Source organism: Idiotropiscis lumnitzeri, chromosome 7 (genome assembly GCF_059441095.1).
Source record: "Idiotropiscis lumnitzeri isolate Australia: NSW breed Sydney's pygmy pipehorse chromosome 7, RoL_Ilum_1.0, whole genome shotgun sequence".
Taxonomy (NCBI): Eukaryota; Metazoa; Chordata; class Actinopteri; order Syngnathiformes; family Syngnathidae; genus Idiotropiscis; species Idiotropiscis lumnitzeri.
In genome coordinates this window covers 18674342-18702024 of record NC_142397.1, presented here as the reverse complement: position 1 = coordinate 18702024, position 27683 = coordinate 18674342, and the positions used below count along the sequence as shown (strand labels likewise).

The window sequence follows — 27683 nt, the reverse complement described above, 5'->3', positions numbered from 1 at the left end:
ATCACCAAATGGCGGACCCGGACCGTGGGATGATTCGGACTGGACCCATGACCAATCTATGATGATTTTTTTTCAGGGTGCATTTGCAAACGTTGGCGCTGCAATTCTAGTTAATACAGAAAAGGCGTCACTAATTTGAGCCAATCAAATCTTTTGTTTACGATCCACTGCCAATTGCGCAGCAGACCGGAAGAGAGTGCTGCTGACAGTATGACTTGCTAAAAAGTTAGCAAGGTCGATGCGTGTTGTTTTAAATGAATGGACGGAGAAATTTAGTTTCGTTCTGGCTGCAGCCAATTCAAAACCAGTGCGCATCATATGCTCCGAAACCGTCGCAACATTGCGAAGCGCCACTACGGAACAAAGCACCACCCTTTTGTGCAAAATTATCCGCTGAAGTTTGAGGTGAGCGCATGCAAAAACATCGAACTTTGAGTGCAGTATAAGAGATTTTTACATTTTCGTTTACATCCCAGCGGCATGCAAACGAATATTCAGTAAAAGTATCATGGATTTTGGGGAAACATAAAAAAACGTTCAGTGATGGGGAAGTTGTGAAGGAGTGCTTAAATGCGGTTGCACAAACATTATTTAAAGGAAAACACAAAGCCCAGATGTGTGAAATAATTTACCAAATCCCAATGGCCCTGACTCCGTTCCAACCCAGATTTAAGTCACTGGCAGGGCAGTCACAAACTCATTTTTCTCATTAAGAGATGTTAAAAAAATATTCAAAAGAAAAGGTGGTGTCAAAGCTAATTTTGAATTAGTTTTTCATGAGGACAGCCATTTTTATTGATTGTGTACTGAACATGTTGACCTGGTTTACTTGGATAATTGGGCTTTCCGTTTTTTATAGGCTGATAACGCTTTGATTTAAAAAAAAAAAAAAAAAAAAAAAAAGGTAAAAGATGTTAACTCAATGCTTAGCACTTGATATATTTCTACAGGAGATATTTTACTGTTTTTTCTGGAAGTGGCACCCTTAAATTCCTGGAGCCACATTTTCTTGAATGTGAAATAAACGCCTTATATTTGTTTGACTGTCAAAGGTGTTTAATGGGAACATTGCTAAATATTTAGTATATAAGTGTGCTCTGTTGAAAATGACTAAATATCGAAACAATATAAAAATGTGAACATAGGCGAGACATTTCGGGAAGTTGGACTTTGGTTCGGACCTTTTAATTGGAAGAAATTTTAGTCGTGGACCTCCGTGACTTTTAATTGAATACCTCTGGGCTAGACTATGAATATGTAATCACAATTACGAAGGTACAAGCTGTTCCTTTATTGAGCCTCAAAGGGGAAATTTAAGAAAATGACTGTACAACTTTGTATTCCAATGACGGGTACAAATATAAGATTTTTTTTTTTTTTTTACAAATTAATACAAATGAGTCCGTGATTGATTATGGTGTGTGAACCTTTTTGTTGAACAAACGTTTGCTTGCAGCTGCGAAAACAGTTGGGAATGGTGATCATGCACGAACTACATGCGGCGACAATTATTGGGACACATCAAGTAATCAGCCACTCAAGCAGGCCTTGTGCTTAGTTCCTAACACTCGTTAAATACACATTTAAAAAAAACAAATCTTGTGCTTCTGAGATGAAGAAAGAAATCTGAATTGAATTCTTTTGCTCATGACACCGAAGGAAATCATCAATCATATTTCTTTTTGTTCACGTTGTATGCCGAATTGTTACGACGCGCGCACACACACACACACACACTCTCTCTCTCTCTCTCTCACACACACAGCTGCAGAAACTTTTGTGCTCCCAAGAAATGTGTTTTGTCGAAAAACAATAGGTCGGCAGAGCCCAAAGGATCCCAAGGAGAGACAAACAACGAGTTATTACACCTGAACTATGCCTGTAACATGACTTAGACTCATGCAACACGGATTCTCTGATTAGAATTTGCAGTGACAATTACAGTACAATCTGTGTTTTAAAACCAATATTTACCACACATTCTAATATTTACTCCTTATGATGACATGTATGAGCTTATAAAATGCGTGGACGCCAAACCAAGCTAAAACAGAAATGTCATGAATTAGATAGGCAACGCAAGTCGGCTCAAACAGGCACTCTTGTCATTTAGAAGTTTTTGAGATGTGGCAAAATGCTACATTAAAGCAACTAAACATAACAAACCAGGCCAGGCGGACTGGTCACTTTATTCTGAAGTTTCATCACATTGGTGTCCCATGGTTCCCACCACGCTACGGAGCACCGTGAGGCACCAGCGTTCTCTTTTGAAAATACAGGATCAAACGTAATCATGTAGACTTGTGTAAATTGGGGCCAAGATGTTTTCCATATCTGAAAAACAGAGTAACTGAAACTACATCTTAAGTTTATAAAACTAATTAAAACGAACTATAATTATATGATTATAGTGGAAATGTCCTTTGTTTTCATACATGAGCTTTTGGGGCTTGTTTAAAATATATTTCGATATTGCTGTACATCCGAGAATTGCAGTTTACTCTATGACACAATACTTGCCTTTTTTTTTTTGTTAGTTTTTTTAGGGCAAATACAGCACTGTATAAACAGTGCTGTATTTTCCCCCTTCCTGATATATATATATATATATATATATATATATATATATATATATATATATATATATATATATATATATATATATATATATTATAATTAGGGCTGTCAAAATTAAAGCATTCACAGGTGATTAATCTAAAAACTTTTAACTCGGTTGAATATTTTTAACTGTGTTTACTCAGTTTGATTTACTTATAAAATAATTTGCATACTTTGCAAATATTGTTCCATATTAGCTGTCTTTAGCACGTCTCAGAACAAAACACTGTGTTTAAGTTATCACTGGGCTTTGCAAAGCAACACTGCTGGATTGTGGCGCTTGTGGGCCGTTTTGAGAAATGTTTCAAAAATAAATGTCTGCAAAGATGTCTCCATTTAGATCGTATTCAAGAATCTCAAGAAAGCTATTAGAACAGTCTTTGAATTAAATATACTTCATATTTGGTGATTTACATCAATTCCAAGATATTATTCAAGTAAATATCTGTTATAAGCGTCACAATCATGGAATTTTTTTGTGATTAATTAGTTCAAAAATTAAACACTTGACAGCACTAATATATATATATGTGTGTGTGTATACATATATATATATATATATATATATATATATATATATATATATATGATAAGAGCAAATGTAAAAACTAAGAAACCTGTGCCGAAATCCAATGGAAACTAACTGAATTTATAAAAAAAACATCAAATCTAAATAAAAAACTGTTCCATAAATATTCAAAACACTTAGAACTCTGCTTCTGAAGACACATTTGTGTAAAATTTCATTAAGCAGGATGCAATTCAGAGGAGCAAAGTCCCTTGCTGAAACTTTTTTTTTCTTTATCAATTATCTTTTTCTCTGCTTCACCCACCTTTTCTTCTTCTTCTTATTCTAAAGCCTGCGGTTCTAATTAATCAGGTCTCTCCTCCCCCAAAGCTTCTCTCCCTCTTGATCTTGTCTGTGGGCTCTTGGGGACAACAACTACTGTACCACTTAGCACAACACCACCTGCTCTACGCCGTACGTGTGAATGTGTGCGAACAAAGTCCTGTTCACTTTGATGCTGCTGCCTACACGCTAAACATGGATGTGAACAGCTTTTGTAAAATTATGAGTAAAACGCAAGCTTCCATTTTGAAATATGACCTCTTGGATAGATGTGTGGATGACCTTAAACATGTGAGTGCTTCATTCAAAATGTTTGCAACTTGATTTATGTCTAACTTTTATTTTTTTCATTATTATTTTTTTAATAACTATAAATGGTCATGTTTACTGCAACAGGACTCACAACAATTCCAAGTACTTTAAAAACTGCTCACAAAAACCGAGTAGTACTTAAGAGGAAGTACAAAAAACTGAAAAACTGAATTTGACCTCAAACCGATATGACTCTTAACATATTGAAATTAAAATCAGAAATAACCGTGACATTGACAACCTTTGACATGTGGATATATTGTAATGGCACATTATCACATCTTAAAGCGTTTACGCTACCTCATTTAAAAAAAAATCTTTTATTGGTTGGAATTGAGCATGTAGGTGCTACTTTTTTTTGACCAAATTAAGTCATTACTGTTTATGTTGGACAAAAAACAAGTGTTCAAGAGTCTGTGCTTTTAATTTATTTTTCATAGTTTTTCAAATAAACAGTTGCCCTTGACATTCGGTGTGTCCGTTCATTCCTCCTCTCATGGAAGAGACCTACTTGAGCTGATGTGCTCCACAGCTTTGCTTATTGGATTCAATCGGTCACCCTGCCTAATTAATCCCTCTCTGTCCTCTTCTAGGTGGTGGGTACTGACGGGGTGCGGGCTATGATGGAGTCGGCCCTGACAGCGAGAGACCGAGTGGGTGTGCAGGACTTTGTCCTGCTGGAGAACTACACGAGCGAGGCTGCTTTCATAGAGAATCTTCGCAAACGCTTCAAAGAGAACCTCATCTATGTAAGTGGAAACCACTGAGGGAGGGATGGGAAAACTTGTTCAGTTGAATGACAAATTCAAAGTACTGCAGAAACCAAGTTAAAGATAACCAAATCTCTTTGCAGTTAGTAATCTCTCTATTTATACTACATGACTTTATGTTTCCGCACTAGCTATCATCTGTTTATTAACCAATTATTGTTATATGATATTGTTCGGTTTAAAAAAAAAAAAGGCAAAAATTAAGCAATATCATAAAGGGATCGTAGTCCTTCATGCGAGCAGACTTATTAGTGTTTGTGTTTAATTAAAAATAAGGCATTTGCAAACATCGGTTTTTGCTTTGAAAAACATTGAACCAGTTACTTAATTTGTTTAAAAAAAATATTGGCGAGTATAACATCAGAAATGAATAAATAATTACTGTTGGGATTAGCATTCTCTCAGCTTTAAAAGATGACTTGATTATTAAAATAATTGATGATTAATTAGATATTTGATTAGTTGTCAATTAATCGATCATTTCTGACGCATCTATTGCGCACTATTCTTAATATGATGAATGTCAGAACTGTCTTAAACTGAGGATCGTTTGTACACAATTTGCCAGCAGCTGTGTGTTATTATTGTTTCAATAGATAAACTCATCTTAAACTTTGCACTAAAAAAAACAAAAAAAACACTCCCTCTTATATTTGGAGCTGTCGGATAATGTGGTCTCTTGGTCGAAGGGGGGAAATGGACATAACAATTTTTACTAGGTTGTCGTGCAAACGTACCCTTTAATACCACTTTACCACTTTAATAGAAAATATAATACTGCGCTGCTGAGGTCTTCTTTGATACGTGATACGGATATACAATAATACATTTACTGTAAATACGTTAAGTGAACAATACAACACCACACTGTATCTGGTCATTTTGTTGGCTGTTTCTTTTATCGTTTTTTTTTTTCTCGCCTTCTGATTGATCTCGTTATTGTCTTCATCAAAATTGGTTTTAAGTTACTTCAACTCTTTTTTTTTTTATTATCATCAACCTCCTCTACAACATCCTTACCAAGCTAGCAGTCAAAATCAAGTATGCTTGTTAAGCTAAAATATTTCAAGGCTACTTTAGATCGGAAGTTCTTTTGTCCTGATGTTTAATTAAACTGCATCTTGAAACTGTATGTAAAATGTGCTTGTTTCTTGTCTTTCAGACTTACATTGGCTCGGTGCTGGTGTCGGTTAACCCATATAAAGACCTGGAGATCTACACCAAGAACCACATGGAGCGATACCGTGGAGTCAACTTCTATGAGGTCTCACCACACATGTAAGATTTTTTTTTTGTGTTCTTATTACCTGCTAATTTATATTACACCATATGGAAAGTGCTTTGTTACAGCTCCATCTGTTGTGAAATGTGCTCTAAAAATAAAATTGTATTGTATTGTATTAATCTGATACTGTAATTCTTATTAAAATCAATTCTAGAATACAGGGTTTCCAAGTTTGCGACAATCCCGACATTCAAGCAGTGTATTGTTAATAAAAATTTTATATTTCAATGAATTACATAATCTTTCAATTTCACACTCTGTTGTATCTTGTGGTCACCCACCATACCGAAGAGAACTAGATCACACATGGTGTAGGGGTGCAAGGCACCTTGACAGTCATCAGGAAGCAGACTAGCAACTCTCTAACAACTAATTGCCTTTTTTCCATTATTTGTTTTTAGTTTTTGTCCGCAGCAGGACTCAAACCATTTCAATGCCAAAGTCCTTAGACATGAGCTACTGCCGGCATTGTTCACACTAAACCATGCGTTTGATATTGTTTCCACTATTTTCTAGAATAAATCTGGCCAAATATGATAAAGCTTTTTCCTCCACAATGACATAACATTTGAACTCGCCTTCAAAAAGTAGTCAGACTATGAATATTGAAACATCAACTGACTGTAGCACTCTAGATTTCTGCTTATTGTTTAGAAGATTCCATGTCACGCCACAAGCAAAGTGTTTATTTGTAAAGTTGCCACAGGAATGCTGAGGGAACTCGCAATAAATTCTCCCGAGACCATTAGGTCAGCTACTAAACTAATATTTTCTAAATGGAGACTGAGGTGACATCCACCAAATATTCTCCCCCGAGCTCACTCGCTTTCCGATGTGGCGTTTTTGACTTCAGCACTTAAGTGCAAATGTTTGCTCCCCCTAAGTGGAAAGGGGAAGAAAATCGTCAAGTCGAGATGGAGGGCCAGAGAGACAAGGTCAGGGAGGTGTGGGAAGAAATGTAAGCAAATGAGGTTCCCCCCTTGACAGGCAATTCCTCTGAACTTAACCTGACCCTCAACGCAATGCTTTCCACAATATTGGTATTACGATCTGAAGCAACCTTGGCCAAGCTGGTTTATCTCAACTTTCAATTCGTCAGGTGTCAGTGATGTGTCCAAAAAGGCTGAAACAACATCCCAAAGCAGAGAGCAGCAAGACATTGCAAGCTGATACTGTAACTTGGCTCAACATTGCAACATTCTGGACTGTATGGAATATGGTGGTCATTAATTACACGACTTATCCAAGTTCAACCGAAAACACCCCCCCCTACCTCTCCATTTTTAATTTACTAGTTAATTTTACTGATACACTTGGGCGGTCAATTTTTTTGCACTAAGATGCAAGAAAGTTGAACTGTGTGATCTGTCCACAGATAAATGGCACCCAGAATTGCACACTCTGGATTTAACGAAATTTTACACTTTTCAATGGAATAGTCTAGATTGGATTACTTTGGAATTGCACTAATTGCAAAAAAACGGAAATATACAATTTATTGTTTGTTCAACAATCACAGACCTAATGTGAATTTTGCTGTTTCTTGTTAGAGAACAGCAAATTGTGAAAAAAAAGTCCTAAGACATTCAACAGGTAGACAATATCCCTAACTTTTTTTGTGTGTACTGTACTGTATCGTATTCTAGACTAGGGTGTTTTTATTTGAGCACTTATTCGGTTCCTTGTTTTTTGTTTTTTTGTTAATTTTTAGAGCAAAGAACAGTTACCCCATTTAGAGTATCTACATTTGTTTCCAAATTTCTTTCCCCGCGTACTCTTATTTGCCGGCTATCATTCTATGAAACAATTATCACTTTTGCATGTTTTGTAATAACTGAACAACAAACAACAGTCTGAAAGACAAGTGAGTCCACCATAGAACACAACACGGCACAAAAACTGCCGACAACTTACAGATTCTCGTTAGAGAAATATCAGCATTTCTGCAAATATGAAGCTATGCTGACATATGGATTTGTTGTAGGGCTGGGCGATAAACCGAAAATTTACCGTTACCGAAATGTATTACAATGACCGACATCATTTTGCCCATGTCGGTAAATTTGGTGTCTAAAAAAAATAAAGAAAAAGAAGTCTTTTCTGTCTGCGGCGATGTTTATGCCCCTTTAAGACGGCTACTGCGCGTGTCGTCACGTGACTCCACCCTTCTGAACAAGAATGTAAACAAGACGCGTTCGTAGCTGGCGATTCAATTTCAGAAGCGGCTGACACGGCTGAAGACGAAGTAACGTTAGTTGAAATTGTTCCTGTTGCGCTTGTCCCGAAAATAAATTCGACATCTGTCGTTTGGAAATGTTTTGGGTTCCATAAAGACGATGTTTAAGCAAAAGAACATGAACTACAAAGTGCATCGTAAGCACCAAAACAGCGCGTCCAACCTTTTCTTTTTCACCACCCACAACACAACCATGCTTTTGATTGGAGCTTGTGCTAAAAGTTCAAAGTGAGGAGCAAGTTTGGACAAGTGACAACAGCCCATAACGAAGGCGACACCATACGAGAGAACGTCTCAGTGGTGGACGCGATAGCCTAGCACATAGCTCTAAAGATATAGCTCCTCTAGTTACAGTGGAGCGCACAGGATTTAAACGCCTCAGGAACGTAGCCGACAAGAGGTACGAAAATATTTGCCGCAAACAGCACTTCCCGATATGGACAACATCGGGACGGGAGCGGAGACATGTCGAGCATTTTGCATCCACATCCGACTTGTGGTCGAGTCGCAACATGCATCCCTGTTTGAGCCTGAAATGTGCAGTACATAGACGACAAGTGGCGACTGCACACCGGAGTACTCGAGACGGCATTTTCCTGATGAAGCACACGCGTTTATTTGGCACTGGCATTCCATTGACATTTTTTTCATTCTATTTAGCATTTTGTTTACAGATGACTAGCTCCTTTGCACATGGCATTATTTATATTGTTTAGAAAGATACCTTTACACAAATCTAGGCCTTTGCAAATGGCATTACAGCATCTCGGCACAATCTATTTGCAGAAAAAGATTTTGTGAGAGGGACCCTTTTTCTCCTGTTCTTTGTGACATTGTTCAAATCATGCAAAGCAAGCTATTTTTGGAATGTTTATACAAATGGTTTTTGTACTTTTATTTTTCACTGAAAGTAATGTGTACCAGTTTTTCAATAAAAAAAACAGTTAATATGCATTTATTTAGATTTTGGTCCTCAGGGGGAATTTATCGTGCATTTATCGTTATCAAGGTAAAATTGCCCAATTTACCGCGATATTGATTTTAGGTCCTATCGCTCAGCCCTAATTTGTTGTTAGCTTGGGCACTAGCCATGCCTTGGTAAATTATATTAATCTATCTATTTCTTTCAAGAGGTGATGAATCAATTCAGCAAAGTTGTCAAAATGATCAATAAGGGACCAAACGTTTTATCTGCTCAACCCTGTTCTCATTAATTAGTATTTAGTAACAAGGAAAATTCCAAATAATATGTTTAAGCAGATGTCAAAATCCCAAATATTTGAACTGGACTTGGACTTGACACATCTTATCTCTCTCTCCACTCGTCTAGCTATGCAGTGGCCGATAACTCGTACCGTTCTATGAGGACAGAGCGGAAAGACCAGTGCATCCTAATTTCTGGCGAGAGTGGCGCTGGCAAGACGGAAGCCTCCAAAAAGATCCTACAATACTACGCTGTGACGTGTCCAGCCAGCGAGCAGGTGCAGACCATCAAAGACCGTCTCCTGCAGTCCAACCCAGTGCTCGAGGTGGGACGCCAAGATTTATTTTTGCACCATGCTGACCGTAAGCTTTGTAAAGCATCACACTTGTCGAGGTTTCTTTTGCTGTTGGCTCAAGAGCTACCCGAATGTATCTGACTTCTTATTCGACTTATATTACGTTAATTTTGTTCAAAAAGTGATTTTAAAATCCGCTGTGTGATGTTTTGACCTTTTTTTAATGCGTTTGTGAGATAATTGTAGCTCTTTATTGATGTTGGAATGTCAAGTCCAGGTGCTCTCCAGATGTGCGTTTACTATAGCTTGTAATTTGTGGTCCCAAACACTGCAAGAACTCTAACCTTGTAGTTTGAATTTCCTCCTTTATGCTACTTTTAAATCCGTCAGTGATCCTCTCTTACCGAAAGCCCACTTCTACTTTACAATTTCTCTGTCCTTCTTCCCTCAGGCCTTTGGCAATGCCAAGACATTGCGAAACGACAATTCCAGTCGCTTTGGCAAGTACATGGATATCCAGTTTGACTTCAAGGTGAGCAGGATTTACAGTTAGGCGAGGCAGCTATGTTAAATTCATTCAGCTACTGAAATTAAGCGTCTACGTTCATGCAGCTGAGTCTCCATGTTTTATGATGTAATCACTTTACGCCTCCACTCCCGCATCCGTGTTCATGGTCCCATAATATTTACCCTGACCTGCATGTTACAATCACACTCTAGTACCCCAGCTTTACTCTCTCCTCCTGTCCCGCCTCACTTTGCGCTCCCTCGCATCCCTGGCCTTTGTCCCGTCGGCAGGGTGCCCCAGTGGGAGGTCACATCATTAATTACCTGCTGGAGAAGTCGCGGGTGGTTCACCAGAACCATGGCGAGAGGAACTTCCACATTTTCTATCAGCTGATTGAGGGAGGCGAGGAAGACCTCCTTCGACGCCTTGGCTTGGAGAGGAATCCTCAGCAATACCAGTATCTGGTCAAAGTAAGGATGCTTTTGTGAACGCTCCAGAATATGAAAGTCTACTCTTCTGTCACATCTTGATTGTTATTGCCTATGAAGGCCAAATCATGAAAATCTACTGTCCAAATTCCTCTGTATATAACTAACTGTAATATCTCGAAAAAGTATCTGCATACTGGGGAGGTCAAATTACCAGATAAAAGAAATTATAGTGTTCATCTGGCTGAAATCCTTTTTGGTAATTTAGTTTATCGCATGAAGTTGATTCCTAGTCGTTAATGGGCAATACCTTGCAAAAAGAAAACCCCAATTTTATTGTCTGACCACATCTTTAGCGCCTAAGAGCAGTGGGAATTATGTGTGTGAGTATGTTTGTGAGAGAGGGAATCCCAGTGGGAATTTGGCTTAATGGGCTTTTTGTCAGCCTCTTTCCCCCTCGGGGCCAATGTGCCTTCAGGCACGAATGGCACCCTTGCCTCTTTCCGCACCTGCACAAACAGTACAGTGAAAAACACCTCCCATGTGTTTTTGTGCACATAACTTTTTATTTGGTCACACATTTCCACCCCGACTGATTTGTGGATGTTTGTCGACACTTGACTTTACAAGATTTAGTGAAAGAAACAAAAATAAGTGTGTGTTGAGGGGGGGGTGTAATTTGACACTAATTTGATCGCTTTCTGGGCTTTTCACAAGCGTGTGTGTGCGTGTGTAATTATTAGGGTAACTGTCCCAAAGTGAGCTCCATCAATGACCGCAGTGAGTGGAAGGTGGTGAGGAAGGCATTGACTGTGATTGGCTTTAACGAGGACGAGGTCGAGGTAAGGACATTGCATATCAAGCATAATCATGTCTTTGCATATTTAAAATATGTTTTATCACCACCTTGAAGTGCAACACCTCTAAAATATTAGCAACAGAAGAAGGGTATGGATGTCATTCATGCACAGACCATAATTTAAGGGGAGCTTTGAGCATTTCTACATAAGAGTTGACAGCCAATGCTCGATATTATTCAGAGCGTTGTGTGTATTTCTTCAATGCGACGTTGATTTGCTTTAGAAATATAAGGCATAAGAGACTGCTTATGTTACTGAATGTCCTCTTGATAATATATATTGCTCATCCACAGCGTGTGCCTATTTTTTATTTTTATTCATTTTTTTGACGTGAGAACTTGTACTCAGCAAGAGAGTTCTGACAGGTTCATGATTCTGGGCTTGCTTCCAGACCTGACAGTCACCGCTAAAAACAACAACATTTAAGAGGAGGAAGACAAGGAAGCTCAAGTATTCCTTCCCCTGTGGGAACATAAATATGTTTACATATCAATCTTGTGGGGATTGGAAGGTGTAAAAATGAAAATTCACATGATTTGTATTATTATATTCTATGCAGCAACCCCAAATTGTATGAAAAAAGCTTTTTAAAGAAAACCTTGTCTTTGCAATTCCTTATAGTGATACACTTTATCTTATCACTTTTAGCTTATTGCCTTCCCTTTTACATCCCCTACAATTTCCTTTCCAATATTCTGTGCCACTCGCTGACTCTGCTTATCGTACCTCCTCCACATTCTCTTCATACTATGTATTTTTGTGTGTAGGAGTTGTTGAACATCATCGCCAGCGTGCTTCACTTGGGGAATGTGCAGTATGGTGGTGAGGACGGCATTGCCTGCATCACTTCTGACACGCAGATCAAGTACTTGGCAAGGGTAAGATGGCACTCAGAGAAAGAAAGAGATAGAGACCAGTGTTTGTTTCTACTAATCTCGCTAAGGAAGTTTGCTGTGAAGTTAATCAAAATTGAGACGTGCGCCATCAACAATTGGACTTTGTTACTAACGTACTTTACATCCCTTTATAATGACACAAGCATACAGTGCCCGTCCAATTTATGTGTTGTATTTACATCAAAATGTGTCACTGGTTTGAAAGATTTTTGGACCAATGTGCCCAATATTAAAAAAAAAAATTGCCAGCATATAGGAGTGTTGGTCCTTACTCCACATGTGAAAGGTATTTGATCCACATTGGTTCATTTTCCCTAACTCTGCTAACACACTCACATTTTTGGGCTGCCATTATCCAATATTTATAGAATTGATTAGTCCATCATTTAATCAAATAATCTGTTCATTTATTTTGCACTAAAATGTATTCCAAAAACATTACCCCCAAACTATTGTTAACCAATTATTGTTGTTTATTTGGTATTGGTTAGTGATTAATAAAACAACAACTAGGCAATATCACACAGGAGGGATTAATGTTGTACTGAACTTTTTTGAAAGTCATTCAGTTACTGGTTTGGTCATTGTTTTCCAAAGTAAAAACAGTTCTTTACAAGTGTTTTATTTTTATTACCAGTAAACCAAGCTGAAGTCAGAGAATTTGGACAATTTGAAGTTAAACAATGGCTCTAGAGGATTACTCTAAATAAAATAGTTGTCTGTTAATTTGGGCAGCGATTAATTTTGACAACTCTACTTCATTCAGTTTCTAACTGCCCAAATCACATAATTTCAAATTGAAATGATGTCACGTCTGCCTTTCTGTTCATTTGCCCCTTGTGTAGCTGACTAGCTGTTGAGCCTGCTAATGATGTCATGTCTCTCCAGTTGTTAGGAGTAAATGGGGCCGTGCTGACGGAGGCGCTTACACACAAAAAGATTATCGCCAAGGGAGAGGAGGTAGGATTAGATACACACTCATTGTAGCACAGGTGTTTGATTAGCTTTTGCATTTGAAATATGTCCACTGTCAGTGGGTCTAATGTCCGTATGTATTTTTTATTTTTTTTTTCAACAGCTGATCAGCCCTCTGAATCTTGAACAGGCATCCTCAGCTCGGGATGCTTTGTCAAAGGCGGTGTATGGACGCACTTTCACCTGGCTTGTCAACAAAATCAACACATCACTGGCATACACGGTGCATACATGCATGCGCACACTTAAATTGCACACAAACTATTATGGCTTGACTGAGCAGTTCATACGAACTCATTTTTTTAATATACCATAGCTCCACCTTGTGGACATTATTTTTTAAGGTTAACACGAAAGCCTGTACTGTGTTTCATTGCAATGTGCAGCAGAAACGTTCTACATGCTAATGTACTTGCATGAAGTGCATGAAGTAAACATGTAGTGGACACATTTACTTGAATGGCAGGTTTTTTATTAATATAAAAAGTGAGAAGCAAATTTCAATAATTTGAAAACGTCAGTGGTCATTCTTTGGGGCTGTTTTTCTTCGACTAGAACTGGAGGGAATTTTGAAAAGCTCATCAGTCATCACAAAACCTTTAACTTTTGCTAAAAAAGTCTCCTTGAGCATCTGAAATGTTTTTGGGGTTAATCCAACCATTTTGAATGATCCTGTAAGTGGAATGTTCTTTATAAATAAACCTGCCTTGCCGTTATTAATGTTAACGAGGACTGTTGTGTTTTCCAGGATGACTCCTATAAGCACTACTCTGTCATTGGGCTGCTGGACATCTATGGCTTTGAAGTCTTCCAACAAAACAGGTAAATAGCTAATTGTTACCTGGACACTGTATGCTCTCAAAAAGTCTTTATCGTAAGTGAACTAACTAACGGTGAAGTGTCGTAACTAATAATTTTGAGCACAAATCACGTTCAGCTAAAAAAGCAAAAACTTCACATTTCCCTCTTTGAGTCGATGTCGTGCTTATGTTGCAGCTTTGAGCAGTTCTGCATCAACTACTGTAATGAAAAGTTACAGCAGCTCTTCATTGAGCTTACCCTCAAGTCGGAGCAGGAGGAGTATGAAGCTGAGGGCATCACGGTCAGTCCCCTTTTACTCGCACACATTCACAAAAGCACGCACATGAGATTGAGTCAAAAGGTCAATAGCCGTTTGAGATCAGGACCATCGGCTTTGCTGGGGAACTCTGCAAGTGCCGGGTTCAGGCAACAGCGTCAAACACTCTGGCCATCTCGCTGTCTTTTTGGTCGCTCATCTGACCTGTGTTGGATGTAGCAAGGAATTAGATTTACTTAGAATATTATTTTTCCGCTGTATGTTGAATGAGCTGTGTTCATAATTATATTTTATGATGACTTTTTCTCCTGCGATCATAGGAGGCTATTGTTGTATGCCACCTGACAAATGATTTTCTACAAACCGGTTTCTCCGCATTCAGTTTATCAAACAGGGCCACTTCAAGTGTGATGAATGACTTTTCTTTTTCTTTTTTTTTAATCGTCTCTGAACAATGCTTTTTATTTCCAGTGGGAACCGGTGCAGTACTTCAACAACAAGATCATCTGTGACCTAGTTGAGGAGAAATTTAAAGGCATCATATCCATTCTGGTGAGGAATTCACAGCTGGCTCATGACCTCTACCAAGAAGCTATATTTTGTTTTTTGCGACATGCAAGCTTAATCTTAACATCCTGAACTTACTTGATTTTGGGTTTCTGAGGGGCACTCATTCTGCCCCCAGTATTGTGGAATCAATGAACAGTATTTTGTTACCGTGATTGCCGCGGAGTGTAACAAGGTAAAGGTGCAGCTATAGTGCACGCACGTGTAGTGCAGTTGTATTTTCATTTATTGGGGCTGCACTTCATCACCAAGCCAAATTATACTTGGCTGTTATTGGAGCAGATAATTGCATGTGGTGCATGCAAACACAAACACCTCTGCTCCCACATCGATGTCTTTGCTAAACATGAGCCTGTGCCGATTATCAGACTTTAACATTGTTAGCGTTATTCTTTGCACCACATCTCTGCTTTTACCTTTTGACTTTAACATGGCAGTGCTTTTATATTGTGGCTGTCACTTCAACATGGCCAATCCTTCCCCCAGCCTAGCCACTGTGTCGGAGGCAGACAAACTTGATGTGAGGGCGGTATTACATTATGCAAATTCGCCCTACTGTTCGTGTCTTGTGGTGCTATTATTATACAATTTAGAACGTCTCACCCTCAGACATTGTTTGGGAAACAGGCAGATAGGTGTTACAGATTTATTGGTTGTGTAATTTCACACTTGAACCGTGGGCAGGCACTCTACAAACCTGTTTGTGTACAAGCAATTAAAAAAATCAATTTTCATTAATGTCCCATTTAAGAGCTTAACATTCATAACAATGTTAATAATGATCTTAAACTCAGAGCAAGAACATATTTCAGTACAGATTATCCCTTTCCCAGATACGGGGTCTGTTGATCATACTTAATTGCGTGATACTTTTCTTCCAATCCCGTTACAGGATGAAGAGTGTCTGAGACCTGGAGATGCCAGTGACATCACCTTCCTCGAGAAACTGGAGAACACCGTGGGAGGTCATCCACACTTTGTCACGTCAGTTCTATTCCTCCATTCCTAATGTACTGTATTACCTCTCATATTGACACCCTTGGTCTCATTTTGCGTCACTATTTGCATTGTACACCTTTTAAAGCATTTTCATGTTGAATTTATTTATGTCCATGTATGGTTTCCTTGCAGTCACAAGCTTGCTGATGGAAAGACGCGGAAGTTAATGGGTCGTGATGAATTCCGTCTGCTGCATTACGCCGGAGAGGTCAACTATAATGTTAATGGTACATAAACTCCTCATAAAAAAATAAATAAATAAGGATTGGGAGGGACAGGTGTTTGATCAATGAAATCAACCAATATAACATGACTGAAAATAAGGTTGAATGTCATTTTAAAGCGATGCATTCAAGAAAGACTCAAAAACAAGAGAATAACTTCCCGTGAACATCGACTTAATTGCACTGTTTGGAAAAACTACGCTGAAGTAATTTGTGGGGGAAAAAAAAAAAAAAACATGAAACTTTTGACATGAGGTGAAAAACTATCTTGTGAGGATGTCTGCCATATAGTTGTTGTCTTAGCGGTTAGTTTGCATCTCTTCTCCGGCCATCCTGTGTAGAGTTGTAATTGTTCTCCCTGTGCTTGCAAGGATACTTCCGCCCACATTCCAAAAAATGCATTTTAGTTTTATTGAAGAATTTAGATTGTTCACAAATATAGCAATGAGAGTGAATGATATATCTACGTGACCTTTGATTGGTTGTTGACCAGTCCAGAGTGTGTACTGCCTCTTGCTCAAAGTCAGCTTGGCTAGGCCGTGACCCAAATTAGGACAGGTGGCAGAAAATAGATGGATGGTTGACTGGAATTGGCAAATCTAATTTACGAAAGATTGAAATCTGAGTTGACTTCAACTTCAAATGTTTTCAGGTTTTCTGGACAAGAACAATGACCTGCTCTTTAGGAACTTGAAAGAGGTGAGACTGATGGGACAGAACAGCAACAATAATATTTGAATGAGCTAGTTTGCGTCAGATATGGTCAATTAAAATTATTTTCCCGTTTCTTACTGAAGGTTATGTGCATGTCTGAGAACAAGATCCTGAATCAGTGTTTCGACAGGGACGAGCTGAGTGACAAGAAACGTCCAGACACGGTAATATGTCACATTCTCATGCGTTCCGACATACTTTCCCACTGCAAAACAAGTCGAAAAGTGTTCCCTCAGAGTGATGTGGGCAGTCTGATGAGGATTCTCTGCGGCCGCCCACTCGCTGAGGAATGGCCTTCACATGCATTAGCTTGAACAAGGTTCTGTCACTGGCTAGTGAGGGAAGCGTCCCTCTCGTCCACAATAGCCAATGTTCACTCTCTCCGTCATCACTTGTCTTCTCTCCTCCCTTTTGATAACAGCATTGTTCCACTCAATGTGGACCCATTTGCTCTCTCGATCTCTTTTCCTCAACTTTTCCTACCCGATTGGACTTGCCATCCTCACCTGTTGTCTGTCTTGTTTTTGTCTGCCTTTCTAGGCAGCAACCCAGTTCAAGGCCAGCCTGGCAAAGCTCATGGAGATCCTCATGTCCAAGGAACCTTCATATGTTCGCTGCATCAAGCCCAATGACTCCAAGCAAGCAAGTATGCAGTCATATCTGTTTGTGTTTGTTTGTTTTTTTTGTACACTGTTGTGGTTCAACAAATGACTTATTGGATTTTGCAAGCTAACATTATGAAGTTGTAGCTATATCGCATTATCACCTCTCTCTTGCAATAATTGTTTTTATTTAAATTGTTTATTTCTACCTAATTACAGAGTCAAGGTAAAGTACTGCATTTATATAAAATATACCAAGGCATGCATTTGTTCTGTGCAATTAACACCCCCAAATGGAGTGTCTTGTTATTTTTTTGATTGGAGAAGAAATGTATCTGTGCATTTTAAAGTACCAGTCAGATGTTTGGACACTCTTTGTCATACTAATAAACAAGAAGGTGTCTCCAGACTTCCGACTGCTACTGTGTATGGAGAATTATCTATTCTCCATACACAGTAGCATAGTAGTATTTTTAGACTGCAGAGATGAGGTGTGAATTTAGCATTTGTGTTGGACTCTTAATCCGGTCCAATACATTTGATCAAGTTAAACGCTTCAAAAGTGTTATGTCAGCTTCATGCAAACACAGCAAAAGCTTCTTAGCAGCTTCCACAAGCTAATATTTTCTTCATAGATGTCATTTTAATCCTGTTTATGGTAATTCCAAGCAAAACACTTTGTTTATCACCACGTCACTGGCCATGGAGTAAATTCTCCCTGTGGTCTTTCGGCTACTGCGCTGGCCTTTGTTTGCCCTGACAGTTGTCCTTTTGTTGGGTCACACTGTTTCTCTTTGTCACTCCTACTGCTGTTTTTTTTTTTTTTTTTTGATTGTTCATTCTTTCCAACAGGCTTTGCATATTTCTCAGGCTATTGTGACCTGACTCTAACCCTTCTACCCCCTCCTCTTGTTGCCAGGTCGCTTTGACGATGTTCTGATCCGTCACCAGGTCAAGTATCTGGGACTGATGGAGAATCTGAGGGTTAGGCGAGCCGGCTTTGCTTACAGACGGCGCTATGAGGTCTTCCTACAGAGGTGATCAGTGGATTTTTTTTCTTTTTTATCCTTAAAATTCAATCCACCAATTTCAACCTTTGCCAATCCGGTAGACAATATGCTTGTGTTGCAGCCACTAGCCAGAGCTCAGTGTCCCTTTGTGTATGCTAATTTGAACAAAGAGTTGAAAATCCACTTTAAAACTTTGTAAAATGGGAGAGGAAATTCTCTGCCTAGTTATATTTCCATATCACAAGTATTCTGAGCGCCTCAAAGTTGTTTGAACGTTAGATTTTAAATAGTAAAGCAATCCAGCCCTTTTTTCCTTGAGACATTTTTTTTATTACAAATCATGCTGATTTCAACATTTTTTTTGTGGTGCCACTGGAATGTACATAGTTGATTGTGTGATATTCTTGATATTGCGTTGATGTTTCAGCCGTACAAATCTATTCCATTCCATTTAGGTACAAGTCCCTGTGTCCAGAGACTTGGCCAAACTGGGAGGGAAAACTGTCCGATGGAGTCGCTGTGTTGGTCAAGCACCTGGGATACAAGCCTGAAGACTACAAGCTGGGCAGGTCATTAACACACACTTGACACACATGCGCAGATGAGAAAACAATTGGTCACAAACGTGTATAAAAGCCTCTTGGACTGAGTATGCACAATTTATGAAATTATGTTTTAAAATGCTGAAAATATTTTTGATTAAAACTCCACTTTGCAGATCAAAAATTTTCATCCGTTTCCCGAAGACATTATTTGCCACTGAGGAGGCCCTTGAGACCAGGAAGCATAGTCTTGGTGAGAGCCCTTTGGCATTGCTGATGATACACCGAACGGCCGCAATGATGTGAAAGTCTTGGTTATGTTTTAAGATAGTACCCTGTGAGGAAATTTGAGATGCATGCAATAATTATTTTAAGAAAGATATTTTACTGGCTGAGATATGGTAGCGCCACTTGCATGTTTTGTATTCTATGATGTTTTTATAGCTTGGTGAAATTTCATGTAAAAGCATTTCGTCTTTATTTAGGCCAACTGGAATTGTCTGGTGAATGTGGTGTGTTGTCTCTTGAAGTTAGTCTGTCTTTTTGCTTGTTGCCTTCCCACAGCCACCTTGTTGCAGGCAGGATGGAGGGGCTACAGCCAGAGGTCCAAGTACCAAAAACTTAGAACTTCAGGTAAGGAAGAGTTGACAAAGTATTTCCTTCCCCTGATGTCATTTGTATGTGATTTATTTAACCCCTTTAAAAATGTTGTGTTTTTATCAGCTATTGCCATTCAGGCATGGTGGAGAGGGATCTTAGCCAGGCGGAGGGCCAAACGCAGGCGGCAGGCTGCTGACACCATCCGCAGGTACACATAGACAAGAAAGTCAACTGAGCCTTGTATATGCTTCCATCAAGGCATATTCATCAAGACAAACCAAATATTAGTACAGTGGTACCTTAACCTAGTGTATAACTGTCCCAACATCTGCATCTTTCGAGTTACTTGGGTTGGTCAGTTTATTTTGTATTTTTTGGCTTAGTGTTGTAAACTAAAATGTGAGTTTTGAGCAAGCTTCTCAAATGTGACTGATTGAGTGAAGTGGGCGGAAAATTAGCGCATCAGTTGCTTATGCATTTCAAGTCGTTTATTGAACGAGACAAATATAGTTGAAAACACTCACAAACGCTATTGAGGTGTCTTACCTCACTAACCTCCTGCGACTTGTTCAACACGCTGCTAAAAGGCATGCCGGAACGCTAGGATGTACTCTAGTGTGTGCGTGTCATCTTAGTTACACTTTATCGAACCATTTATTTACATTACTTTTCTCTTTTATGTTTTAATATTTTGCAATACAGTGCTAATTTTACTTATTAAATACTTGGAATCCAAAAAATTTAGGTGTTTTTGAAGGAGCTGGAACACCTTAATAGCATTTTAATTCATTTCAGTGGGGTTAAATGATTTGATAAACAAATGCATTGAGTTACAAGCTTGGTCATGGAATGAAGTGAACTGGTAAATATTTTTGTTTCGTCACACCCAGGTTCATCAAAGGCTTCATTTACCGTCACAAGGAGCGCTGTCCGGAGAATGAGTATTTCCTGGATTATGTACGCTACTCCTTCCTCATGAAGTTGCGCAGGAACCTGCCAAAGAACGTTCTGGACAAAAGCTGGCCGATGCCGCCCGCAGCTCTTACAGAGGTAGGAATTGCACATGGGGGAGGGGAGGGACGGAGATAGGGGGAGAATTCCAGGTATATTATAAGATTTCTTTTTGCTCCAAGTGCAAATATTTAAATTCTATTGCACACAGTACTTTAAGGGGTCAGACGAGAAATCACTTCTTAACACATCCTTTAAAAATAAATAAATAAAAAAAATGGTCTTTCCGTCCAGACGGAATGTGCATCTCTGCAGGAAAAGCTAGCAAACAAACTTTTGGAACGAATATAGACACTACCAGGTATATGATTGTTTGGGATTGTTCCGAATCATTTTCATTTAATTTTCATTTTTTTAGATTTTAACAGCTTCAGTTTGTAATAGAGCTGGTTCGTATTGAAAAAAAAACATGCGATATGGATATATTTTTGCGATATTTAACATGACTGGTCAAATTCAAAAGTAAGAAATTTAGTTGCATGTTTCTGCGACATGCATATTCCATAGGCCATTAGCAATATTTATTTTGGACATATTGTGCAGTCCTAGTTAGTAACCCATTTTTTTTTTTAAACGCACTCTTGTTTTTATTTTATTTCATTAACAAAATGTTTTGTTTTGTTTTTTTTAACTCGAACAGTCTTGCACGCAACTCTCTGTGTTTTTAGGCTTCCGAACATTTGCGCAAGCTCTGCATGCAGAACATGGTGTGGATCTACTGCAAGAAGATCAGCCCTGAATGGAAACACCAGGTAATGCTTGTTGTGTTAGCTGTCACATTGTGCTCCTCAATGTGGCTTATCACGGTTGACCCTTCGCTTTATTTTTCAATCCTGTACGGTTAGATGGAGCAGAAGATGATTGCAAGTGAGATATTTAAGGAAAAGAAAGACAACTACCCTCAAAGTGTGCCCAAGCTTTTTGTCAGCACTAGATTGGGTAAGTGTCTTCCGACATTTAGAATGTTCACATGCTGCACACAATATTAAGTGCTGACTCGTCAACTCTGTTTAGATGGCGAGAACATAAATCCCAAGGTCCTGCAGACTCTCGGAAACGAAAAGTTGAAGGTTAGTTGAGTCCCTGTCCATTCAGGCTAGCCAATTGATACAATTCCTTATGAATCCACTCCTGTTTCCAGTATGGCGTGCCAGTCACTAAATACGACAGGAAGGGCTACAAGGCCCGCCCACGCCAGCTGCTTCTTACAACAAACGGTGCCATTATTGTAGAAGATGCCAAGCTCAAGCAACGCATTGACTATGATGCTCTGAAAGGTCAGAAGTCAACTGCCAAGTGACTGCTTTTCTCTCAACAGTCCCTTGTTCATTGAAACTTCCTGCGCAGGTATCTCTGTCAGCTCGCTTAGCGATGGCCTGTTTGTTCTGCACGTGCCCAGCGATGACAACAAACAGAAGGTAGTGTGCACAAGCACTGGACTCGATGTGTTTTGCTTAGCACAATACCTTCATATTTGGGTTTAAATTCCACAGGGAGATGTGGTTCTCCAAAGTGACCACGTGATTGAGACCTTGACCAAGATCGCCATATGTGCTGACAAAGTAAACAGCATCAACATCAACCAGGGCAGGTAAGAACTTGCGGAACTCCAGTTTTTGGATGGCTGAGAGCACACATTACATCATCGGCAGTGTTTATTTTTACAGGATAGGTGACAAAGTGCTGTTTACATTTTAGTTTTAATTCATAAAATGCTGCTGTTTGCTTTGTTCACATGATGTGCATGTTGTTGCCTGAAAATGCAAACGGATTATAAACTGGTCTCAGAAGGTTTTGAAAATGACACTTATTGAATCCAGTCCATGAGCGCATACTTGTAGTTTGGCACACCGATTTTTTTTTCAGAGTAATTTATTTTATTTTATTATTTTTTTTTACCATTCACTTGGCTATATTTCCAGGGCATCTTCCATCGTCTGTAGCTATAAACGCTGTGCACCAAGTAATTGACAAAGTATATGACTGATGCTGAGATCTGATCCACAATTAAATCTGAGCTTTAATACAAGAGCACATCGCCAAATGCTCACTGAGCTGAACCACAATCCAAGAGTGTCCTCTTAACACTAAACAAAAATCTTTGGCACATGCTTACATCTTTGTTGACAAATCTGGGATGGGTAAAACATTGAACAATAATTGATGTCCCAAAATCCATAGCTACACGGCTGGAGTTTGCAAAAGAGGGCCTGGATTTTCCACATTAACACTGACACAGATAGGTGGCAAATCAAATTTCAGAAATTAAAAACCCTGCCACATTTTGGCTTTAGCCACAGTTGCTTCTACTCAACAAGCTTGTTTACGTGCTGGAGAGTTTTGTTATCATAACTTCAGAATCTAGTATCGGCCTAATCATCATTGTCCTTCCCCTCCAGTATAACATTTACAGTGGGCCAAGGAAAAGAAGGGTTCATTGACTTCACTCCAGGATCCGAGCTATTGGTGGCAAAGGCTAAGAATGGACACCTGTCTGTGGTGAGTGTTCCAATTCGATATTTCTGAATATTTTAAATTTATACTCAAACGATCATTTGATTTTCTTCAGAATACAATACAATTTTATTTATATCGCGCTTTTCACAACAACTGGAGCTGTAACAAAGCGCTTTCCATATGCTGTCATATAAATTAGCAGGTAATTAGAACACATAAAAAAAGCATAAAACAAATTGGTATCCAAAAATGTATTTTTGTCCTGAATAAGCAGCATCCCCTGAGTAGTCGTAATCAGTAATTGCCATATTACCACATATTCAGCCTTTATGAACACCGCATATTTACAGTTAAGCCTTTTTAAATTAGTGGATTCTTTTTTTTGGGGGGGGTAATCCTCAAATATTCTCTGAAAACCACGTCTAATAAAACAAAATGTCACTTTGTCTCCATCTGGTGGCATCGTTGTGCCAAGCACATTTGTTGGCCTTTACAAACTTTTTGGAGTGACAGATTATTTTTTATTAGTCACGATTACGAAACACTTTCGTAAGCAGAAAACCCCTTGCTCCTTTTAGGTCAATGTCTGATTGTGGGCTCTGTTGAAATTCAGTTAAGTTTCTAGACAATTTTACTTACTGGTACTACCTGGCACCAAACTTCAGTATCTAATGAAAGTCACTCACTCCCAATCAACATCAGAATGGAAAAGTTGGAATTGTCACTTCTGCTTTGTCCACTTGATGTGATCTTCATCTCTTCTGCATTTCTTTCAGACCGCTCCAAGACTGAACTCCAGATGATGATCCAGATCCTCTGATATTACACATACATACACACACACACTCACGATGCACTCTTCCATTTTCGACTCACCTGACCTCAAGCCCGCTCTGCTTTAGCCAATCAGGTGCCAGCTTGTCACCATGCCATGTTGTGGTGGTTTTCACCTCCAATTTCAAGAGAAATGATTCAGCAATACTCATTGATATATTTGTGTTGAGATGTTATATTTTGGGGAGGAATTGGAATATTGTCATTTTATAAGTAAGGCCAAAGAATAACAGATATTTCAGTGTGTTTTTTGAAGAACATTTGTGTTTATTTGTGATTTAGTTGGGGTCATGACCGAGCAAAGAATAAGAGAAGAAAATGGGTCATTGGGGAGAAATCAGGATGTTATCCTTTACATATTTCCCTGCTCTTTTTTTGTTTCATTTTCTCTTGTCAATGCTTTTCAGAATTGATTTGGGAGTCTGATTGCATGTGCACAAACGGTTGAATGGATGGTGCACAACTCCTGTATGAGACATGTTAAGCTTTGCGCCATGGACATACAGTACTACTGAACTCGTCATGTGTACTGATGATGAGGGACAAATTGCATTAAGCAAAGTAAGCACATGAACACCTTGAGCTCGTTAAAAGTGTGAGTGAGGTGATGTGAGGAGAGGGCAGCGGGATGTTGAGGATTGTCAGACTGTGACAGCTGTTATTCGCCTTGTGCTGTGCCTTTCCCATTAACGACAATGTGTCAGCATTGCTCTTCCCTGGTGGATGGCGCCTCCTCCATCTTTCTAAAACCCTCTGCGTCGCTTCTTGTGCCTCCTCTCTGCTTTATACAACCTAACTGGTCTTTTCATTTATTTTATACCACTGTGCCTCTCAGAGACAAAATGTTAGCGTTTCAGGCCACTCGTTGAACATTTGTCCGTTTGATGTTAGATGGCTAACTCGAGATGAAATGGACATTAAGGCGTAATTATTTTAAGCCACTTGTGTTAGGCTAATTTAACATTGCGTTTGTTTTTGTTGTTTTGTTACTGATTAATTAGCTTGGAAAGGATTATTACGACAGTTGAAGCTGTCGGGTGACTGTTGCCTAGCCCTGCAATCCACTAACCAACCAGCACGTCACCTGAACTTTCCTGTTAAGTCCAATGTTTTTTATACCAAAGTTGCATTTTGATTTAATGCATTTTTCATTCGATGATGATGATTGGATTTAACCATAATAAAAAATATGCATGGGCTGATATTAGATTCTAATAGTATTACAACTATAAGTAAAAATATTGCGGTATCACTGTAGTAAGATTACCGCTCTAAAACGTCCTTTTTTTAAAAAAAATATTTTTGACTGTTTTTTAAACAAAATTTTTAATATTTGGTACATTAAGATACATATGCCATGTTAAATCAAAATAAATGATTAAGAAATATTAACATTCTTCTTGAGCTATTTTTAGAACAGAAGGCTACTCTTGTTGTCCTTGGGGGCTAACTAAAACCTTCTGTCACCATATTTTTATTCAATTTTTTTAGACCTTGCACATTAATCTACAGAGCACAAAGGCATCCATGTAATTATGCTAAAGTTAGTGCAGTTGTTATTGTCTACATCCCCTTCCTCCCTCAATGTGCTCTGCTCACCCCTCTCCTCTGTGCTCATTCGAGAAAAATAAAAAAGAAAGCATCAAGCCTCTCGTAATTAACTTCAAGATGACTTGTTTAGTGATCCCTGCAATCAGCCTATCATATTGTGGCGGGACAATTCCTGGCGCTGCTTCTGTTGTTTTTGGTTTCGTCTTTGGCAGCTGGCATCGGCTCCAGCACCCAACATCAGGAATGAGTGGTATAGAAAATGGATGGATGCATATCATTCAACTTGTCAGTCTTTATTGACATTTGAATGATTTGCAGCCAGAAAGACCCGTGCATCAACAAAAAAAAAAAATAATAATAATGTAGCCTGGGTAAAAATTATTTTGGGGCCGGATTTTTATAAAACAGTGATTTGTCTTCGGTTAAATAAAAAAAACATTGCATTAAAAAAAAGAAATGAGGTTTCAGAGGTGATGCCAAACAAGATGACATTTTATAGAGACTGACTGTTCTTCACTTGACCTAAGATTCTGTAGCTTTTACGAAATTTTACCCAATTTCACCATCATTTTAAAATAGTTTGTCAGTTTTTGGGAAGGAGTGAAGTCCCATACTGGGGCCTTTAAAATAGATTTTAAATCTTTACACACATACGGTAAATATTCTAATATATAAATATAGCAGCAGCTCCTATAATAGCGGAATTATGAAAATTTATATATTGTGTGTGATTGAAAGGCAGCCAAAACCCAATTGATTGTGAGAAGATTTGAACCTAATGCTCAATTTGAGAAGGTTCCCTAGGGTTGTTGTTTTTTGCGGACTTCACTCCGAGGCAGGTGCAATATGCCAAGATTGCTGCTTCACTTAAAAGCCAAAGAACCGTTCAATTTCTGATGATTATTTGTTGTATAATTTTGAAAGGTTTTTGCTTGTTTTGATCTAATTTTATTTGATTTCAGGAGGGAGACTTGTACAGTTTGTGTTCTGTTCTAAATGGAATGTCAAAGCCAAGTTTGAGGATGTAAAACATTTTGGGAGACGAAACATGTAGAATAGTTGAATGTGCCTTGTTGCATAGCAATATTAAGAGACTCATGAATCATACGACCTTGTCTGTTAAGTCTGCCAGAGAGCAACATTTGTTGTTTCCCGGCTTTACAAAAAAAAAGAAAAGAAAATATTGCATAACAGCTTTATTGATACCAAATCCTAATGTTTTTTTTAAAGATACACTTTTTTGTTCCGCTTTCATACTGTATGATCCAAACTAATGTATAATTCTGCCAGCACACTAAGAAACATACGATACTAAAGATGTGTCGAATAAATTTGACATGTACAGAAAAATATGCTTCTTTTCCATCCATTTGTGCATGCACGTGTAACACTTGGCCAACAAAGTGGATGAGCGGTGAAACTGAAATTGTCCTCATGTGTGAATGTTTGACTCTTTGTTGTTAGCCTTGCGATTTTAGGCCGAATAGAGGGGTAATTTTTATACTACATGATTGGGAAGTGAGCATTCAAATTCCTTGGTCGCCTTGAGCTGAATTAAGATGATGTGTAAATCACAACAGATCTGTTTCGCGTTTCTATAAAATAGATAGTTGACTCTTTACAGATACCACAAGAATTCTAGCTCTCACTCTCCATTTCTAACATAGTCTTGTGATTTTATTGTAGCCATTATTTACTACATGTGAAATGACAGATGCCAAAACAAAATGCAGCTTTCAATATTTCGACTACACAATTTTTAGAAATATTTTTTAATATATCAGTTAGGTGAAACCCCCCCCCCCCCACTAATGTTACTGCAGCAGCATGGTGGACGATTGCTTCTGATGACCTCACACCTTGCCCAAATGCAGCAGGTCAAGGCTCCAGCCCACCTGTGTCCAATATGTTCAAGTACGTGCAGCAGCGGATTTAAAATAGCCGCTAGGTGTCGCCCTACAAGATTCTTCCAAGACTGGCAAAGGGTCCACATTCACATCCTTCTTAGAAGTTCAACTTCGGTGTGACATTTCGAGTCAAACGTGAGTCCATTTATAACGCACGTGCACGTGCAAGTGCTCGTGTATCTGTCTTATATTCCTAATATGCTGAAAGTTCATTAACCTCTCGGGCAATTTACAAATATAAATAATAGAAATTATGTCGAATAGACAACGAGACTGTTGGCATGCTTTGAAAGGTGCAACTTTGTGTCATTATTTCACGTTTTATTGGCCTCACAATCACACTTTTAGA

At 38.7% G+C, this 27683-nt stretch overlaps 1 protein-coding gene across 5 annotated transcripts in view; it reads left to right on the top strand.

Annotated features, from left to right (window-relative positions):
• The window catches only part of LOC148333847 (unconventional myosin-Ic-like), a 61316-nt gene extending 34545 nt beyond the window's left edge, over positions 1-26771 (top strand). For all 5 annotated transcript variants that reach the window (XM_088300242.1, XM_088300243.1, XM_088300247.1 and 2 more), the window contains 31 exons: positions 4375-4530; positions 5714-5829; positions 9403-9601; positions 10023-10103; positions 10370-10549; positions 11251-11349; positions 12135-12245; positions 13152-13223; positions 13342-13461; positions 13987-14060; positions 14235-14340; positions 14788-14868; positions 15776-15867; positions 16015-16109; positions 16759-16805; positions 16904-16984; positions 17361-17466; positions 18342-18459; positions 18888-19001; positions 19151-19227; positions 19539-19607; positions 19698-19782; positions 20465-20624; positions 21254-21337; positions 21431-21524; positions 21600-21655; positions 21727-21862; positions 21933-22003; positions 22079-22176; positions 22985-23084; positions 23819-26771. In XM_088300242.1, the coding sequence (XP_088156368.1) occupies positions 4375-4530; positions 5714-5829; positions 9403-9601; positions 10023-10103; positions 10370-10549; positions 11251-11349; positions 12135-12245; positions 13152-13223; positions 13342-13461; positions 13987-14060; positions 14235-14340; positions 14788-14868; positions 15776-15867; positions 16015-16109; positions 16759-16805; positions 16904-16984; positions 17361-17466; positions 18342-18459; positions 18888-19001; positions 19151-19227; positions 19539-19607; positions 19698-19782; positions 20465-20624; positions 21254-21337; positions 21431-21524; positions 21600-21655; positions 21727-21862; positions 21933-22003; positions 22079-22176; positions 22985-23084; positions 23819-23845 (3105 nt within the window). In that variant the 3' untranslated portion in view covers positions 23846-26771. The remainder of the gene's footprint in view (positions 1-4374; positions 4531-5713; positions 5830-9402; positions 9602-10022; positions 10104-10369; positions 10550-11250; positions 11350-12134; positions 12246-13151; positions 13224-13341; positions 13462-13986; positions 14061-14234; positions 14341-14787; positions 14869-15775; positions 15868-16014; positions 16110-16758; positions 16806-16903; positions 16985-17360; positions 17467-18341; positions 18460-18887; positions 19002-19150; positions 19228-19538; positions 19608-19697; positions 19783-20464; positions 20625-21253; positions 21338-21430; positions 21525-21599; positions 21656-21726; positions 21863-21932; positions 22004-22078; positions 22177-22984; positions 23085-23818) is intronic.
• Positions 26772-27683: the final 912 nt, after the last annotated feature.